General features: G+C 39.2%; 1 protein-coding gene across 1 annotated transcript in view; it reads right to left on the bottom strand.

Moving 5' to 3' along the window:
• luzp2 (leucine zipper protein 2) overlaps positions 1–14,626 on the bottom strand; it is a 192,341-nt gene extending 177,715 nt beyond the window's left edge. The window contains exon 1 of the mRNA XM_034221347.1: positions 14,303–14,626. Coding sequence (XP_034077238.1) covers positions 14,303–14,364 — 62 coding nt within the window. The 5' untranslated portion in view covers positions 14,365–14,626. The remainder of the gene's footprint in view (positions 1–14,302) is intronic.
• Between the last annotated feature and the right edge of the window lie 5,823 nt (positions 14,627–20,449).

The following is a 20,449-nucleotide window of genomic DNA, read 5'->3' as shown; positions in this document are numbered from 1 at the left end:
CACTGTGTGGGGCTCAGCCAAGCAAGACATCTGACAGACAGGCAAATGGGAGTGGTGGACTTCAGCAACATAACACCCTCTCGCTGGCCCATCTGTGCCAGTGGGGAGGTTCAGTGCCCATACATACACACGCAAAAGAAAGAAAGGCCATATTTCTTCAACCTTGGCTTCCTCTTTACTCTCTTGTAGTGCGCAGTTGTCTTGGGCAAAAGAAGAATCTGGCACAGACACAGATTGATCAGAAAGATGCAATCAGCCAGAGAGACACTGCATGAGTGGGTTTCCATTTGTTGCCAAATAGTGGACCAGACACTAAAAATTGATCGGCATGTGACAATACCCCTTTTGTCTAGAAGCTTCATCCGGAGAACAATGTTGCAGGGTCAAGAATTATGACACTGTGCCATGGGATGTTTTTCTGCTCACAATTAAAGCCTTGTTTTAATCTCTTTGGAGAATTGCAAAGAGATTAAAATGGCACATTGCTAATTGAATGCCATCAATGAACAAAAAAAAAAGGTTTAAAAAAATGGGATGATCTAGCTGTCATTTATAACCGGCATTAGTTTTATAGTGGCCACAAATTCATGCAAACTGTGGCTCCTTTGACTGATGCCTGTGGATTAATGACATCTCTGACTCTTCACATTTCCTCAAGACACCATTTTTCTTCTGCAGTGAATGAGCTGGAGTCTCAAAAGTGCCATTAAATGCTGAGGTCTGCAGGCATAAAATCCTCGATCAAAATACAAAACAAAAACATTTATGAGATAAACTGCAACCATGGGCACCGCGGAATGGCTTCTCTGCGCTAAATGCTGTGTGTCACTGCTGAAATCCTTCGCCCTCCGACAAACAGCCTGAGTAACACACTTATCAGTAAGGTGTCATGGCAAAACACTGGGAAAACAGGGCGATAGGGGACTCGCATGGAACCAGCACTTGTCAGCCAGGATGGATCCTGACACCAGAATATGCTCAGGAAATGATTAGATAAAAATAACAGAATCCGCCCGGGCGTCTTCGAGGAGGTGTGCTGGCGGCTGATAAAGGACTCAGATTTATGTAGCCTTCACTAAAAAAGGAGATTGTGTTTTTTTTTCTCTTTGAAAAAAATGGTACATTGGAGCTTGGCTGTGATGTACAGTATACTCAGCAGCGACAGAAAATACGGAGGGGTTAATAAAAGACAGGAAATGAAAAAACACCGCTCCAGTCTGGCAGAGCTCTGTGATATCTTAAGGAAACAATTTCAACTCTTGAACGTACGTTTGTTGCATGTGGCTTTGAATATTGACAGTAAATCTCTGTCGGACATGTTTTTTTGTTTTATACCCATGCTGTTAAGAATGAGTGTCTTTGTAGCAACTGTAGCAGGTTTGTGTATTAGCGGAAAAGAGCTTCGTAATCAAGTGAGCAACTCACATCAAATATGTTTTGTTGAATTATGCTCAAGACCACTGACAGCAGTTGAGTCAATTCTGGCAGCTCAGACACTCATCCAACTGGCGCTCTCAACACTGATCAGACCTCAATTACTCAACGACACGGCACCTACACGAAGGCTTACACTTAGTGTGCTGTACTGCACCAAATTCATTTCAGATTTGCTTCGGCCTCAACTGCAATAACCCATAAGGGACAAGTGTCGCAAAAGAGTTTGAAATGGACCTTAACAGTTCAGAAAGCAAAGCGAGAAGAGATTAATCCGATACAGCACGGCTCGCCTGAGAGAGCTTGCTCTGTAATAATTATTACAGGGGGAAGGGGAGGCTGTAAAAAAGTGAATCCCCGCCCCTCAATATTGTGCTGTGTTCATAGAACAGCTGTATGCAGGAGGTTCTGCCGATTGTTCACGTGCCTTCACACAGGTGGCTCTGTGGGGCGATGTCAAAATGTTGAGGATTGAACAAAAAACTGTCTAAAACTCTGCCGTACTGTTTCTACCAAGGTACAATATCTATTCCTCTAAATGTGCTGGTTATTTCTGAAAAGAGCTTTTTAATCAATGCCCTGAAGTAGCTAGAATATGCCTGGCATCAAATCAAGTGATTCAACACACAGTTATAGTCAGATCTATTATGACAGCAATAACAATACATCCATCCGTCGTCGTGAGGGTCAACATGTTGAGTTTATATTTATACTGTTCTAAAAGTGTTAACTCTGCTGTCAATCCTTTTTTTCTACTGTTTAGTCAATACAATGTATGAACATTTTAAAGAAATATCAATCCCAGTTTCTCAGAGTGCAAGGTGCAGTCGATAAATATCCTGTTTTGTCAATGCAAAAGCCAAAGATTTTCAGTCTAATGAAAAAAAGGGTAAATTACCATTTCTGAGAAGCGGAAAAACAGCATATTCTGACAATAATAATGTAATATGTATTGGATGTGATTTATTGTTGTATTTGGTAAAAAAATTGAGGTGTTTCTAATGCTGTTTTGTATTATTGTAAAAAATACATGATCCTGGGGTGCCTGTAGCCTTGACCTGAAGTTAAAGACATAAACATGTTTTGAGAATAAAAACCTGCCAATTTGGATAAAGACTGAATATACAGAGACAGGTACATTGTTTTACCCTTCAGCACTTTAGCTGTGTGTGGTTCATAATAAACCAAAACACTTTTATGAAAGCATACCTACTGTAGGGCACAGTGTGGGAAATAAAATAAAATGCATTGAAGACTGCAACCCTGAATTAATGGCGCAGCTGTTTGACTGGACTGCATGTTTTTGCACAGGTGCCTGGTATTATGCCCAGCACTTTAGCCGAAATAGATGTTACGTCACATCTCCCTTTGTTTAGGCCACTGACCACTTATAATTGAGTTTGTGTATCCCATTGTACATTATAATCATTCACTGGGTTTTAACTCTCACTCTAAGCACCTTTTGTTGTTAGCAAACAGGTATTTTTGCTTGAATTACACTTGAATCATCAATAGGCTATAATTTGCTATCCAGATCCCAGCAATCGACCTTACCCTTAACTTCATAAAACTGGATGGCTCGTGTATTGATTGGGCGTTTACCAAAATAATGGTGAAGGACGTTTTCAAATGAATGAATAAAAGAAACCTTTCAAATGTTTGCCATGTCTCTTAAAATGCTACTAATGGCAGCTTTTACAAAACAGAGCAGTCTCATAGGCGGCAAAAAAGAACTAGAGCACAGACAAACACTGTAAATATATTGATGAAAAAGGACCAACCACTGCTTCTCTGTGTGATTTTTCACTAGATGTAAGCCTTGTGTGTAAACCTGACTGTATTATTTATGATGCTGTTCAATCCAAAACCAATAGCTCTACATTCTCTGATCCCTCATATCCTGTGTTTAATGCCTCTGAGCACTTTGGTTCATTCCATAGTGAGCCAATTAAATTGCAGAAAATAATGAAACCTGGCGATGGATAGATTGCTGGCAGCAGCTTAATGATTAGAGAAATAGGATATGACTGAGAGCTGAATCCCAAGAAGGGAGGAGAAAATAAAGAGGTGGGGAAGGGGAACATGTTACCCCCCCTTATCCATTCTTCCCTCAAAAAAGTACTGTAGAGGAAGTCTTAGGTCAGCCCTAAAGTATCTGCTTCAGTGGAGCTGTTTAATAGATGACCATGTGATCTATGAAGGGCAGCAGTGAGTGTAACTTTATGAATAGTGGAACATGGCGATGCAGATAGAGGCAGTATCTGATTAGTAACAATGGCAGCCAGGTGGCACAGAAGGAAGACAATCATTCAAAAGCAGGTAACATATTTATATCCCTATGCCTGAAAGACATACAACTGACATTTAAACAGTATAAGCAGAGGTGGTCTATTATGTTATGGACTATGGAAAAAACGACTTCACTGAATGAGTATCTATCATGAGGACGATTCAGATGTACTTCAAGAGAGTTTGTTTGCAATGTTGAATCTGTACATTTCACATAGATATGTTGAAGTATATGGAATGAATTAGCTGGAAAAATGCTTCTGTTATTGGCAGATGTTTGATATGAATTTAATGTACTGAAACTTTCTGCATTTGACAGTATTTTTGAGTGACTTTACTGCGCCATAAGGGATGTTATTTTTTATGTCAACCAGCAACAGCGAGAGGGGGTCAAAAAAAGAGGTCAGAGAGATAAGCAGTGCAAAGCAGCAGAGCTGTAAGTGTGGTGAAAACCAGAGAAGCCTGTAAGAAAAGTTTCTGATTGCGCCTGATAGAAAATATAAAAATAATCAGAGAAAGGATTTCAGTTACCAAAGAAAAGATGATAGGAACATTTGTAGGGTGTGCTCTTTGGGGGTGGAACTTAAACATGCATGTGCATACGTCACAAGCATGCGTGCAGTGTCTGTTTAATTGTTCTCAATGCTGGAGGGGAGAGACACAAATTCCACACTGCGGCTTTAAATTCAACTGTCCTAACACAGATGTCACATTTAAACTGAATTAAATGATATAAAACATGGTAGATAAATTCACTTCAACTTAAATCAAAATGCCGTGACTGACATCTACATTAAAGAAAATATGAAAGGCCCCAGATATCAGTCTATGCATGAGCAAATAACTGATGCACTCTCCTTTAGCTTCAAATGGAATAGCGGCTCGGAAACAACAAAAGCAGGCACTTTATATGTAGTGCCACGTTGAGGAGGGATGAGGCTCAGCTTCTGTGTATTATGATCATACATCTTGCTCTTCACAGTAAAACAAAAAGCCAAGCCTTCCGCCAATGACTCATCACTGAGAGAAGAAGACAGGCATCATGTTTACAGGGACGGAGCAATTAGGGGCCTGCCAATTACAACAGTGACAAACCAACGCTAATATATATACTATACAGCCAATCAGGGAAATAAAGTGCTGGTTGATACAGCAATACAGATTTGAATTCAACTAGAAGCTTCTTTAAATCAACAGCTATATAGATGTGAGGTGCAAATGAACTCAGCAACAGATGAGTAGAAAACAAGCACTGAGCAGTAACAGGAAGTAGAAAAGTCTGTTGGGATACTGAAACGCATTTGGCAATTCAAACATTATTCTTTATAATGTATCAAGTGTCTTTGTGTAATGTGAAATGTGTCGCTTCTACTTGTAAGGTCACAGAGAATTATCACCCAGCTTTGAAGCTCTCTATATAAGGTTTTATCATCTTTATGCTCTTTGTTTTGCTTTTGCAGTGAGTAAACTCCGCATGCAGCTCATTTGCAGAAAAAGAAAATCATCAATGTTCTCACATAACCAGAAAAAAAGAACTAGGAGTAGAGTAATCATTTGTCAGTTGGAAAAAATACATGTTAATGTTGCTTTATGTCTATTGGATGTTTAAATTAGGAACTGCTTGCTAAAACTTCCACAAAAAACATATTTATAAAAAAAAAAAAGGTAAAAATACAGTGGGGCAAACAAGTATTTAGTCAGCCACCAATTGTGCAAGTTGTCCCACTTAAAAAGATGAGAGAGGCCTGTAATTTTCATCCTAGGTATACCTCAACCATGAGAGACAAAATGAGAAAAAAAAAATCCAGAAAATCACATTTTTAAAGAATTTATTTGCAAATGATGGTGGAAAATAAGTATTTGGTCAATAACAAAAGTTCATCTCAATACTTTGTTATATACCCTTTGTTGGCAATGACAGAGGTCGAACGTTTTCTGTAAGTCTTCACAAGGTTTTCACACACTGTTGCTGGTATTTTGGCCCATTCCTCCATGCAGATCTCCTCTAGAGCAGTGATGTTTTGGGGCTGTCGCTGGGCAACACGGACTTTCAACTCCCTCCAAAGATTTTCTATGGGGTTGAGATCTGGAGACTGGCTAGGCCACTCCATGACCTTGAAATGCTTCTTACGAAGCCACTCCTTCGTTGCCCGGGCGGTGTGTTTGGGATCATTGTCATGCTGAAAGACCCAGCCACGTTTCATCTTCAATGCCCTTGCTGATGGAAGGAGGTTGTCACTCAAAATCTCACGATACATGGCCCCATTCATTCTTTCCTTTACACGGATCAGTCGTCCTGGTCCCTTTGCAGAAAAACAGCCCCAAAGCATGATGTTTCCACCCCCATGTTTCACAGTAGGTATGGTGTTCTTTGGATGCAACTCAGCATTCTTTGTCCTCCAAACACATCTAGTTGAGTTTTTACCAAAAAGTTCTATTTTGGTTTCATCTGACCATTTGACATTCTCCCAATCCTCTTCTGGATCATCTAAATGCTCTCTAGCAAACTTCAGACGGGCCTGGACATGTACTGGCTTAAGCAGGGGGACACGTCTGGCACTGCAGGATTTGAGTCCCTGGCGGCGTAGTGTGTTACTGATGGTAGCCTTTGTTACTTTGGTCCCAGCTCTCTGCAGGTCATTGACTAGGTCCCCCCGTGTGGTTCTGGGATTTTTGCTCACCGTTCTTGTGATCATTTTGACCCCACGGGGTGAGATCTTGCGTGGAGCCCCAGATCGAGGGAGATTATCAGTGGTCTTGTATGTCTTCCATTTTCTAATAATTGCTCCCACAGTTGATTTCTTCACACCAAGCTGCTTACCTATTGCAGATTCAGTCTTCCCAGCCTGGTGCAGGTCTACAATTTTGTTTCTGGTGTCCTTTGACAGCTCTTTGGTCTTGGCCATAGTGGAGTTTGGAGTGTGACTGTTTGAGGTTGTGGACAGGTGTCTTTTATACTGATAACGAGTTCAAACAGGTGCCATTAATACAGTTAACGAGTGGAGGACAGAGGAGGCTCTTAAAGAAGAAGTTACAAGTCTGTGAGAGCCAGAAATCTTGTTTGTTTGTAGGTGACCAAATGCTTATTTTACCGAGGAATTTACCAATTAATTCATTAAAAATCCTACAATGTGATTTCCTGGATTATTTCCCCCCATTCTGTCTCTCATAGTTGAAGTGTACCTAGGATGAAAATTACAGGCCTCTCTCATCTTTTTAAGTGGGAGAACTTGCACAATTGGTGGCTGACTAAATACTTTTTTGCCCCATTGTATGTCGGTGTCAGCTTATTTCACTGCTCACTTATCCATTCAAACGTATGTATTTTTACTCTTAAATTTCAACTTGTTGCATAAAGTAAAATGTAATGCGTTTTTAAAATAATGAATTGTCTGTGTTTAATTGACAGCAGATGGAGGGTGCCAGAGTGTCAGAGTTACATTGTAGGGAACCAGTGACAAATAAACAAACGTGGGGTGTGCCCTACCTACATGACATGATAGTGTGTTAGTGGTGCTGATGTCTGAACACCCCACCAGCATATAACCCTGATTAGCTATCTAGCCTGCAAATGTTGTTAGCAGTGAACTTTAAGAATGTCTGTGTGGTTGTGCCTTCAAAAAGCTTAGGTGAGGAAGATTTCTTTAGATACTGTAGATCATCATTATTACTTTTCATCACTGTGCATCTTTAAAATGATGTTTGGAGAAATCCCTAGTGCATTAGGTACACCAAACTAAAACTGCAATAGTTTGCAGTAAATCCTCCCTTTATGAAGGCTTTCATTTCCATTGTTCTGTTGAAACTGTTTCAGAGAGGTGATGATTACATTTCATGGTGATTATTGCAGCTACTATACAGATAAAGTATAGGGTTGAATTATACTGAGATGTATTTCTGATATATTGTTCAGCCCCATTTATATCACTAACTATCGACTAACTGCTATAAACACTACTCAGTATACTACAATTACAACTACAGCTTCCATCATTTGAATAAAGTTAAATCAACATCTGTCTAAAGTGAACGGTGAAACCTTTACAAAGGTAGCATTTAGTGCAGGATTAGTATGTAATCATTTTTAGTTAATTGGACTTAATACAGGAAACAGGATGTATGTCCATTAATGTTAAGTACCTAAAAGGTCATAAAAGCAGCAGGACCATTAAAACAGGACTTTGTCATGTTGTCTTTGCGTTAGCTTCATTACTTGTCATATTTGTAACCAATGAAAGCATTATAGTTTGTATTTAATTCATCTGATTACATTTAATTAAATCAGTAATCCAGTATAGAGCAGAACATCATGCCCTGCCATTCAACTGTAAACACTCAGTGAGGAAACAATTAGTATTTATATTATCTTGTTGCTATTGCCACGCAGGTTTAGATCACTATAAACCTTCAGGTCATCTCAAGTGCAGTCATCTGTCAGTGTGACATGCAGCGATGTGATTGGTTCTCTGGCTGTGATAACGAGAAGGCACGTTTCGCTAAAGAGAAGAATGATGATTTTGTCTTACTCTTTCAAGTATAGGTTAATGGCAGGTCAGAAAGGTTTAACTGCAGAAGTCAAGCAATTATACTGACTTCTAAACTCTTTATACACTTTGACCATAAAGATAATTTTTTTTTGCAAAACAAGACACTGCCAGTGTGCCAATGTCTGTTAATTTGTGATTACTCATTCAGTTATAGTCAAACCAAATCTCTTTGTTTTTACACAAAGCACATATTCAGTGTCTCGAAAACCACATTAGAGGATGATGCTCCTTTCACAATAAAACACTGTGTTCCAGGAAACGCGATAAAGTAATCTATGACACACACTTTCCATATTTGAAGAGTAAACACTGCTGTCATTTCAAACGTCTTCTAAGAGCAAAAGCAGAGTACTTGAACTGTGGCCTGTGGCCTTGAATATAAAACGCACTGAACGAGGTCCTTTTAATTACTTTCTCATTTGTAGGAGCCACCCAAGGTTGTGTATATTGTAGCCCACTTCATTACTGTCATGTGGCCAATGTGGTTGCTATGGTGTGAACATCACGACATGTACTTTGAATTTCAATCATCATTCACGGTTTAATTTGTGCTGGGGACATCTGCACAAATATAATTTCCTCTCATCTTGAGGATACCGCCTTCCCCTGAAAGTCCTATTTAATATAATGTCTCTGCTATAGTGTGGATGTCATTTCATGGCATGAAAAACCGATGTAACTGGCACACAACATAAATGTTTCCCAGAAATCTCCACTACACACTAAGTATGTGGCTGCCTTTGCATTAAAATGACGTAAACGGCACTCTTGTAAGAGTCCACTTAAGACACTTAGGCCACTCCAAATTGCTGCGCTGCAAAATGCATGAATGTTTACCCAAGGGTGTCATTTCCAACATGCCAGACTTCTCGTCTTTTGGTATAAATAAAGCACCAGTTAATTTAGGTAATGATGGAGCTCTCAGTCAATGACAATCGCTGCAAATGGAAACCAAGCCAACCCCACTTAAAGAAAGAAAATATTGGTAAGCTCCGCACACGATACTTACTTAGGTGAGCCTCATTTGTTTCCTATAGTTGCTTTTTTATCACCCAGTCTCTAAAGAACGCCCAGGGAGAAGAGGCGGATTATTTCCGCTAAGTCATTATCCCTGCTAACCATTTCCAGTCTATCAGTGCAAAGATTGACATCACCATCTCCCCCTGGTCAATAGCTGGGTCTAATTTTACGGCTGCTTCAAACCTGACCTATAGTCAATCCTCAGGTTCTCTATGTGCGAGAAAATATTTGTTGACGAACTAGATTTGTTTCATCTCGACACAATAAAGTGCAAAGCAAAGCAAAATTCAGCCTGCGAGCATTCATTCAATGAGACATCATGTGGAGTTGATCTCCTCTGCCGTACATCTTGATGGTATTTATTCATTGTCCTTTCTTAGAAAGCATTGATTGGATGTAAATTATGATCTGTGGAATGTTTTCAACTCGGCAAACGTGACGGATTGAGACAATGGAGGCTTCTGCTGTTGTGATGAATAATAGGAAGCTAGGCACCTTTCAGCTATGCAATCAGTTGCATAGACATTATATACTTGAAAACGGTTTCTTTGACAAGAAAATATAAAATACCGAGCTGTTTCTGCATCATGGCAATCATTTTAATGTAAATGATGACATATTGTTTGGTTTGATTGCCAAAAGTGTCATAACTGGATATACACAACATACTGATAATACACTTGGTTATCATACAAGGAAAATGCATAAGGTAAATAAAAAAGCAGACATCTCATAAACCACCTTCCTTTTCATGTCTGACCTTATGTACTATTTAAGAGAGATTCTCGATTTAATTGACAATATGCTCATAATCCACAGGCAGATGTTAAGATATAAAGCAATATGGCTGTGTATCTACGCTCTGTGTATAATCCAAGGCTCTCTGTAGTCCGTTTAATTGCCATCCAAAATACTCATAAATATTTGATGTTGTGGATATCCCACCAGATACCACAGTTTCCAAGAAGAGTCTACTGAGATAAGAGACATCAAAGGTAGTGTCAAGAAAATGTGTCAAATATATTTCAAGGAATACTCTGAAAGGGAATATTTGAAAGTGTAAAAAGGTGGAGGTTTTTGATCTGGATAGGGAAGAGAAAACAAGCCAAATGCAAAAGAGCAGCCTTACTGTAGTAGTCTCCCGGCCCTGACCCAGAGGTGGACAGTCATATCTCATGGGACTAGTATCAATGCAGTCTTGCTTTCTGGCTGAGTGCCAATTGATTTCTGCAATGACACATAGCCTTGCACCCCCATTATGTGACCCAGTAATCCACTCGATTCATTACAATCAAGTCCACCTTAATCAAGCTCTCATATGAGCACAGGATTTTCAAAAACATAGTAGTACAAAATGTATATTCTAAAATGTTTGTAATTGTGAATAAATGTACAATGTTTTTTCTTTTAACAATGCACATCTTTGTTTAGGCATGCATAATATCTTTAAGAATTAAGCGTAGAGCAAAGGCTTAAAATGCTGCTATCATGCATACAAATTGAAATGGTTCCTATTTCATTAATTCTCGCTCCTCAAGGCGACTTTATCAGGTCACAGAAAGGAGGTTTCAGATAACATAAGAAATGGATTCTCTCACGCACCACTGATGTGATGATCGGGAATCAAGCAAAGGGAGGCAGAGCAATGCGTACACTGGACAGCTCCAGTCACAATTCATTTTCCTGCTGCTGAAACACCTTGCATCGGTCTCCTCCATGTTTCACTATTACAAGAAAAAATGAGGATGTCACAAATGATAAGCCTTATGTGGGATTTTGACCTCCAGAATAGAAACAAAAATATGACAGGAGCTTGAGGAACTAATCAACCAAAGTAACAAAAAGGTTGTGTGTTGATCAAAGGCAGCGTCCCCTGGCCTGCTTGTGGTTTTGATCAAAAGAAAAAGAGAAAGCTGAATATTTTGAGTTTGTAATAAGGTACATCAGAAAACAAGACCTAAAGTCGACACTTCTGTGCTCCTTTTAATAAAATCACCCCATGTCAGCAATAATAAAACCAATTTCCAGAGTTGTATTCAAATGCATCACTGCCAACTGGTATTGCCTCAGCAGAACTACTCTAGGACGGCACTACATCAAAAGACAACATACAGTAGCAGCAAAATGCACTAGCTAATTACTGCCAGCTATTATAAACATTGCTGATCCTGTATATCTGAAAGGGGAGGAAGTACATGTCAACCGCAGCAGGAGCCTTGGAACATGATGAAGCAGAGAGGTGGCATGGATCAACTACTCTCCTGTTCAGAAGTGACCTTTCATCGAATCCATTCATGGATGGTGATGACAAATCTTTAGAAACAGGAGAATACATTAAGCTGTCCTAATGGATGCTGCTTTATTAAGGATTGTTCAATGACATGTAAAGAAACATGTTCAGCATAGAGTATAGCCTTTTCACAAACTCAAAGCCTACTAACAAAAGGGGCCTTTTCCTGTAGTGTGTTATATTGTTTTTTGTGCATGGTCTGCAAAGGATACAATCCAAAGTTCCCTTCAGAAGGAGTTTCTCTCCCACACTCTACCTTGCCTATATGCCCCGATTGGACTCCCTTGTATACTTCCATAACATTGTGACATCACTTTGTAACAATCAAGCTTATATTGGCTAGCGCTCACAACATTGTATGTGATAGGCTAAGGGAAGGGACATCTCCAAGCAGTTGATCAATCACAACAGAGTCATCCAGCTAACCAATCAGAGCAGACTGGGCTCTGGTTTCAGACAGAGGGTGAAAAGAGATGCTGCAGCACAGGCAGTATGAGAAAAATAAAGACCTTGTTGAACCTTAAAGCATGGAGACATGTCAGAGTAGAGACACAAAATACTAATATGAACCTGAAAATAAGCATTATAGGGCCCCTTTAAAATAAAAGAAATACACCAGTATGAGTGTCAAAGGTCATTGACTAAAACAGTGACAGTGTTTCCTTTACACACGGCATCTATTGCACGTCTGTCCGTCCTGGGAGAGGGATCCCTCCTCTGTTGCTCTCCCTGAGGTTTCTCCCATTTTTCCCTTTAAACTGTGGGTTTTCTCCGGAAGTTTTTCCTTGTACGATGTGAGGGTCTAAAGTCAGAGGGTGTCGTATTGTCATACTGATATTCTGTACAAACTGTGAAGTCCACTGAGACAAATGTAACATTTGTGATATTGGGCTATATAAATAAACATTGATTGATGATTGATTTACTTAGATCACATCATGTCAACTCAGAAAAAGCAAGTTCCAAAAAAAGAAGCTAGTAGAAGGTGTTAAGAACCTCTCAGTTTAGTGTTGTTTTGAAAAAGAAAAACTAAAGCCTCAATAATTACTTTAAACTTCAATCAACAAATGAAGCGATCTAAAAAATAACTGCTTAACATTTATTGTTTAAATAACTTGTAATCAGAGCCCATTCAATCGTTAAAATGTCACTAAATTGTTGTAATTGTTTTCTTCCTCATTAAGCATGTTAAATCATGGTAGCTTGTGCTTTCTGTAGGCAAATCAGAAAGTTATTTTCCATTTGAAATCACTCTATTCTTTGAAAAACCTTCTGCCTTTGACAAAAACCAGCCTTAGGGGTAGAGTCTCAAAACAAATTAATAAAAACACTGATTGAATATGCATGTTCTGGTAATTACCTTTCATGACATTCGCCCTGAAGAGGTAGCACACAATCTGTGCTGACCTGCCAAATTAAAAGCAACATTTCTCCCTCTCCAATTAGAGCCCAAAAGATCATCTCAAAGGCTGATGATGGTAAACACTATTTTAAAAAACCTTTAAATGCTGTTTTAAAACACATTTTCATAGCTTAAAAAAACTTAAAATGGTGATAAAACCGATAGAATGTTTCCAAAGCATTTGCCTGAAGCTTATTTATGTATTTGCCTCATGTACATTAACATTGTAGGTGGGTTAAAGGGTGTATTGGTGCTTCATTTGCTGACTGATTAATGCAAGAGGTTAATACATCAATACAACCCCTACTTGTATGATTCATACATCATCGGTATATTAAACTGCGTCTGACTTATAGATAAGATGTAGGCAATAACCTTGACAAATGTCAATCTTCTGTAACTCGTGAGGCAAAGAAAATAACTTGCATAGTAGCCATGCTGGTGTCTGGCAACACACAATGAAGAACGTAGCAATTTATTTGTATTCTATCTAACATTAACAACAGAGACCATCATCCTCCATGTGCACGCATTCCTCAACATTCAACTCCTTTACTCAGAAAAAGATAACCACATTATCAAAATATCTTTGGGCAATGAGGAGTAGATGGAAAAAAGGCAAATTGTATTATGCATGCGTTCCTGCGTATGATGTCTCCATGGTATAGTCAGAGCCTTGCATTTGCTCTACCGGCACTCATTAAGGTAGTGGTGTAAGGCAGTGGCAGAGAAGAAGGATGATTTTATCAATATTTGAATTAATCAACACACACACACACAATTCCCTCTTATTCCTTCTTCTTTACCCATCACTCTTCCCTCGGCTTCTTCCAAAGTATTACATCACACACATAGAAAGACACATAGACCTCCTATTTTTTAAGACACTGCAACACAAGTAGCTTTGTCCTTTCCCTCAGTTTCCCTGACTCCAACTTGCTCTTTCCCAGACACACCAAAAGTCCCGAAAAGCAATGTCGCCACTATTCAGGACGCACTGCATTCAGCGAATTACCACCACAAAAGGACAAGTGTCTTTCAGCCTGCCCAGAAACTGACAGAGATAATAGCGTAGTTGAACAGAAAAGCTCTTCCTTCCTCCTTTCAAGTCTTTCAGTCTATGACATGCTCAGCACACAGAGAGCCTCTGCCCGGACGGATTAAGGCATTCAGCATTTGGCAGGAATGATCTTTAGATTAGTAATCTAAAGATTTCTCATAGCACGGTTTGAAGCTTTACCCCCTCTTTTGTTCCTGAGTCTCTAACCGGGTGAAACTGAGAAAAATAAAGACAACCATCTGCTGTTATTTATCTCTTACCTGGTGTTGAGGCTCAAAGCTGGACAGAGAAGCAGTAAGCAAATAGCTTGGACGAATTTCATAGCTGTCTCACACTCCCGTTCCTTCTCCCTTCTCTGATGCTTTTTTGCCTTTTCCCCGTGTCTCACTCCCGACTCTCTAGCTCTCCCACTGGCTGCCTGGGTTTTTTAGCGCACTCTCATACACACACACCGAGACACACAAGCAGCGAGGCAGACAGATGCAACACAGTGGCTTCGGCTAGAGAGAGGATCTCTGGCTTTAAATAACACAGGGACACGGACCGACTCGCTGGAAAGGAGCGGGTGGGGTGGAAATCAAGATGTGGGAGATGTGGGAGATGTGGGAGATGTGGGAGTGATATGATGTCAGCGCCCGTGCAGCTCCGGCTATTGGTGAGAGGCGTTCTTGCCATTGTTTGGTGCCGGTTGTTCCTCCAACAATACACCTTTTCCATTCATTGCATTCTGCCTGTTTACTACCTGCAGCCTGATAGGTGGAAGTGCAGCAACACAGTGAGCTGGAAGAGTGGGCAGCCGGGTGAGGGTGAGGAAACACTCGGGGATTAACAGTTAACAGCAAAGTCACAATTCAGTAAAGGCAAGACGCTAATGAAATTAAAGTGTAATTAGTAATGGAGCCCCTTGTTTCTAACAGAAGGCAAGGTTAGGATGTTAGTAAATGAACAATGAAAACAAATCTATTCCCTTTAATTACCCAAACTAATTTAAATAAGTCTGATGCTAAGTTATGTATGATTTTTGTTCTTGCTGCATTTTCTACTTTATTAAGATTAAATGTTTTCCCTTTGCTTTCCAGATTAATGATGTAACAAATAGCATACAAGAAAAAAAAGGCCTTTTTGTGTTAATCAGCTAACCCTGGCGGCACCTAAATAAAGTAAAAGTAAATACTTGATGAAGTAAAAAGCCCAAAAACTGTAGTCTGAGAAAAATAAATTAAAACTAATAAAAATATGAATAAAATATAAATAAAGAAAGACAGATATAGGAAAATGTTCAATGAAGAAAGAGTAGGAAAATAATTTGCTATTGATATCTACAAACATGATAACTATTCTAAAAAGGAAGACATACAAATAAATAATGAAATTAAATCCTTACTTTATGTAGTACATTTGGTCAATTTGAATCAAATCCTTTATTACAGCATATGTACAATTATGTTAAAAGGTTTGATATAGAGTTTATTTTGATAAACGCATTTATATTAAATGAATTACATTGACTTTTACAGGTAAAATAACATTTGAAATGTCTATTTTTGTCTATTCTAGTGAAATAAATAACTGTAAATTCAAGCGAAGCACAGGAATGTATGGATAGATTCTATGGCAAAATAACTTATGGTAGATATGTTATATAAGCCTGGGGTCATCCACCCCTACAATACAGTCGTATATTTTAGAATAGTTTGGAGGAAAAATAAATGATGGCAAAACTCCCACAAAACTCCTTTTTGTTGGATGAACTGTTTTCATAATACTGCATAATGTGCTCACTCAGAGTTAAACCCTTTTGTAAAGTAGCAAGGACAGTTCTAATTCTTTATATCAGGGGTGGGGAACCTTCGGCCTCCGGGCCGCATACGGCCCGCGAGACAATTTGGTACGGCCCTCGAGGTAATTTATAAACACAAGCAAAAAAGAAAAAAATGTAAGAAATCTAGACCGCAAAAAAATTAAACAAGCGAGTGCCTGTTTTTCCTGGCCAAGGTCATGTTGTTGCTGAACACAACACAAGCCTAACGTGTCATCACGTGGTATATGTCTCATCTGACAGGAGTGCAGTTCTGACGGAGCACCAGAACGCCACTCCAGCACTTCAGAAATTGCAGTACCCATAAGGAGCCGTACACATGCCGCAGTTTCTGCGTGTCTGTGTCTTTAGTTGAAAGCCCAGTGGCGATCTGCTCATCTGTCATACTGATCATACAGTCAATAACTTTGTTGTTATTAGCATCTGGTTAGCTAGCTATGCTAACAAATATAAGAAGCTTTTTCTACAACCAGTGAGGTAAAGGCACATCTTTATATGATCATTATAGTTATAAAAAAATAAGAGAATAAAGTAAACAGGTATAAAATACTATATGACAGTAAAAAAAAGTTGTTATTAATAAAGAAGAATACAGTTTGAAAGGGGAGTGATTTGTCAAATATTCATAAAGAAAAATAAATCTGCTTCCAGTTCTGTTTCATATGGGTGTTCATATGGGTGTCCATAGATCTCCTAATTGTGATCTCAAAGTGCACCAGATTGATGCTTTTAACTTCAACATTTAAAACAAATCTTCCCGGGGTTAGGTACCCCCCCACTTAAATCATGTCCACATGGATAGGAAACTAAATACATTTGCACACATCTTGTGTCCATATCTTTCTGTTTTGGTGGTCACGCCACACCGTGCACGTGCCTGAATATGCGAGTCATGGTGAGATATCTGGATTAAGAGGTTGCTTTTTCTTTGCACAGATTGAAGTGAATGGGCTGTGATTTTAGTTTTTTTAAGCAGAGGTCAATAATTTGTACGGCCCTCTGAGGATATTGTAAAAATTGAAATGGCCCTTGAGAGGAAAAAGGTTCCCCACCCCTGCTTTATATCAACCACTACTGGACAATGACGGGCACATGGAAATGTGTTGCAATGGAATCATCTCATGCCACACCTCTGGTCTTTAAATTGCTCAGAAATTCAAGGTTAACCTTATGAAAGTAAAAGCAGCTCAAGAACAACATGTTGAGGACTAAGAGGATGTTCCAAAAGAGACTCAAAGCCATGTAATACAGGTAGAATATTAAGCAGTGCATACAAAAGGTGGAGGTCACACACCAAAGGCATGATAAATGATTTCCATTATAGGATTAATAGAGTTTCGAGCCTATTGGGCCACAGCAGTATCCCATTTTCTATACCTCAAGATCTTCACCCATTTAGTTGGTCTAATTACAAGTTCATGCATGGAAGCCAATGGTGACCAGTTGTAATGAGTCTGCTAGACCGCGGCATGCCTTGGTTACCGGGGGGAAATTCTCGGAGGACCTCAGTATTATGTCTCAATCATGTAGCACATCAGCCAGAAACTTGTAGTCCCAGTGCTCCGAGCAAACCTGTTGAGCATCTTATCATAATGAAGAATAATTACCCTAAAACGGGCGTGAATGGCTGATATTATGCAAGATTACATTTGGATAAATCCCCATAGCTACAGTTAGCCGGAATGCCACATCAATTGATTTGTATATTTTGTTTACGAATGCCTCATTTGAATTTTGATCATGCCTAACTGGGCTGCTTTGATTTAGTCGGAGCGAAGCACTGTTTAGAACACTGGAATGCCAATGCAGTGTTCCACTGCATTGGCAGGAACACGTTTCTTGTGGGAAATATATGGGGATCCTTTCTTTGCATATTTTCAGTCCTTAAAGCAGTTTTGCAAACAGAAAAGTTTAGCATTGAACGTGCTAATTCCTTTATATTTACAGAATGTAGAAAATCACTACACATGTTAGGCAATTACGCTTGGTGCCCCACAATCTGAGCTATGCTTAGAACTGCAGTATTCCAGCTAAGTATGTTGCATGAACTAAAACAAAAATGAAAAGGCTGGTGAGGGGATCCGCAAGGCTTCTTCACACTTCCTCCAATCATTTGTTAATGGCCGCAAGCAAAGTTAGAGTCATAAACATCCACGGAGTGATGCAACACAAATCTGGTGCATGCAATTTTCAACATTTAAGCTAAGAAAATGTAAGTAAATATATCAGCTTTGTATCCACACTGTGGTCACTGCAGAAACAAATATGAAAGATATACCTAACCATCAGGATCTAAAAATGGTACCATAGTTTTGTTTTGGAGGTCGGAATGATGTCAGGACTGTATGGTTTTGAATTATTTCAGCTTTAAACTGTTAGATTATAATATTTGGTAAAAAAAAATTATATTTGTGTGAGATTGCTAATCTATGGTTTATAAGAAAATCAATGAGTTTTACTTTGTTTTATTCTTGGGTTTTAAACTAGTATAGGGTTAGAGTCAGGTTTAGGGGTATGCATGTAATAAGGGATCATGTTTTATTGTCTTGTATAAGATTATTATCTCATAAATTGGGCTGTCAAGTTAACGCGTTAAACATTTTTTAACGCCACAAAATTATTTTAACGTGCTATTAACGCATGTGTATTTGTCCTCGGCCCGCCCCATAGTTTCAGAGCCCAAAGGCTTGACGTTGTTGTTGTTGTTAGTTGGATGGTGGGAGATTCTAGCGAGAGATATGGATACAAAAAAAGGTATTTTAAACAGCAAGCCAAGCACACAGCTGATGCTGACAGCCCTGCTCCTGCCGCTCGCTTGCGGCAGACAACGCTTGAAAGTTTGCCGGGGAGATGCCTGGACAACAACAGTGATAACAAATGGGTGGCTACAGCATAACATTGTGGAGGACAGGGGCTGCGTTAGATAATTCGGATCGCATCCAACGTGTCGACTGCACATCACAGCGCATTATTTTGACCTTAGGTGGGAACTTCAGTCTCATGCTTTGACTGTTACGAAGACAGAGGAGCGGCATTTCGCCGACAACTGTAAACAGGCTTGCCTGTTTGAGCAACTGGCTCAGTGCAAAGAAGTACACAGGGTTGGGAGAGAGAGAGAGAGAGAGAGAGAGAGAGAGAGAGAGAGAGAGAGAGAGAGAGAGAGAGAGAGATTATTATAATCTTGTCAGTAAGAGCTTTCACAAGAATAAGACTGTAAATGTGTGTTTGTAGCTTTATGATAATTTTTTTTAAATAAGGAAAAGGCAAAGATATCATAGAAGCTGTCAAAAAAATATAGTAGGCACGGCATATAGTGCTTTTAAGCCATACAGTCTATTCTTTAGACTGAATCCAGTATAAAAGGACTATGTCTAGATCTTTTTTGTTTCCTTTAAAACCCTATATCTTTCCATGAAAGGCTTTTGCAATGTGCTTTACAGAAGATACTTCATCATCCTGCTTCCCATGTACACATTTAAAAAAAAAGTCAATACCATTTTTAACTAAGTAGCTGCACTTGGCAAACTGGGTTAAGTGCCTTGCTAAAGAGCACTTATATTGGCTCTTGAGGGATTGCACAACTCAATCGCTGTGTCCATCCACATTTCTCTTTACCAGAATCTTATTTTTCTAGCTTCTGGTCAAAAGCACTTATTTTTACCTTCAGGCTGAAACAGTCCCAGCAGGCAACTTTTCCACTCGTCTGCAATAACATAGTCAAGGACAGTGATATTGACTGGCAGTTGCCTGAGTAAATCAAGATATCCTGGTTCAGAGCGAGCTAAAATAATGGCCTGTCAGCAACAGTGCTGCTTTGACGATTGTTTGTTTTCTGCAAAGATGCCTCCCGTTCCTCACCTGCTTTTCTTCTGCATGCATAGTAAGCTCAAAAAGATAAGTTAGCAAACACTGAAATCTCCATAGTCTGTTATGTAGGTTTACTGAGGCTTTTCACAAAGACAGAAAAAGTCCAACACTCCCTTGAATACATTTCCTTTCTCCAAATCTATAATGCTGTACAACATTTTGTGCCGAAAAGGAAAGACAAAACCAGGAAAGAGAAAGGTCTGGCAGCAAAAGTAAAGCGTAAGGCTCTTCCCTTTCAGCTGGTCCATTCTCTCAGAGCAGGAGTATAATGTGCTTTCACAGAACTGGTGCTGAAATGAACTCTGAACATCTTGTCTGGAACGTTTTGTTTTTCAACATCTGTTCAGAACAAATGAAAAGAGATGAAAAAAACACCCTAATGCCGGCAAGCACAAATATTACAGCTGTTGTTGGTTAGCAGGAGCTAGGATTTGAGGAAGAGGTGTTAGTAAAGCATTCATGAGAGACATCTGTTCAGATGTAACACATCCACAACAATGCAATTATTTCAACCAGCCTTTTTTTAGTGATTCATGTCAATGTGCAATAGAAAAATAAATGTGAGTAAAATGATTATCAAAAGGAGGTAAATCAGCTAAAAGAAAGCAATGGACACAAAGTGAGCAATAAATCATGTATTCACACCAAAAAAATCAAATATGTCAGGCTGAATTTAAGGGGAGAATGTGTCAAATGCTGTGCAAGTATTTAGAATTTAAAA

Source organism: Gymnodraco acuticeps, unplaced genomic scaffold (genome assembly GCF_902827175.1).
Source record: "Gymnodraco acuticeps unplaced genomic scaffold, fGymAcu1.1, whole genome shotgun sequence".
In the NCBI taxonomy this organism is placed as follows: domain Eukaryota; kingdom Metazoa; phylum Chordata; class Actinopteri; order Perciformes; family Bathydraconidae; genus Gymnodraco; species Gymnodraco acuticeps.
Note: the sequence above shows the minus strand (reverse complement) of the source record. Positions and strands in the feature narration are given on the sequence as shown.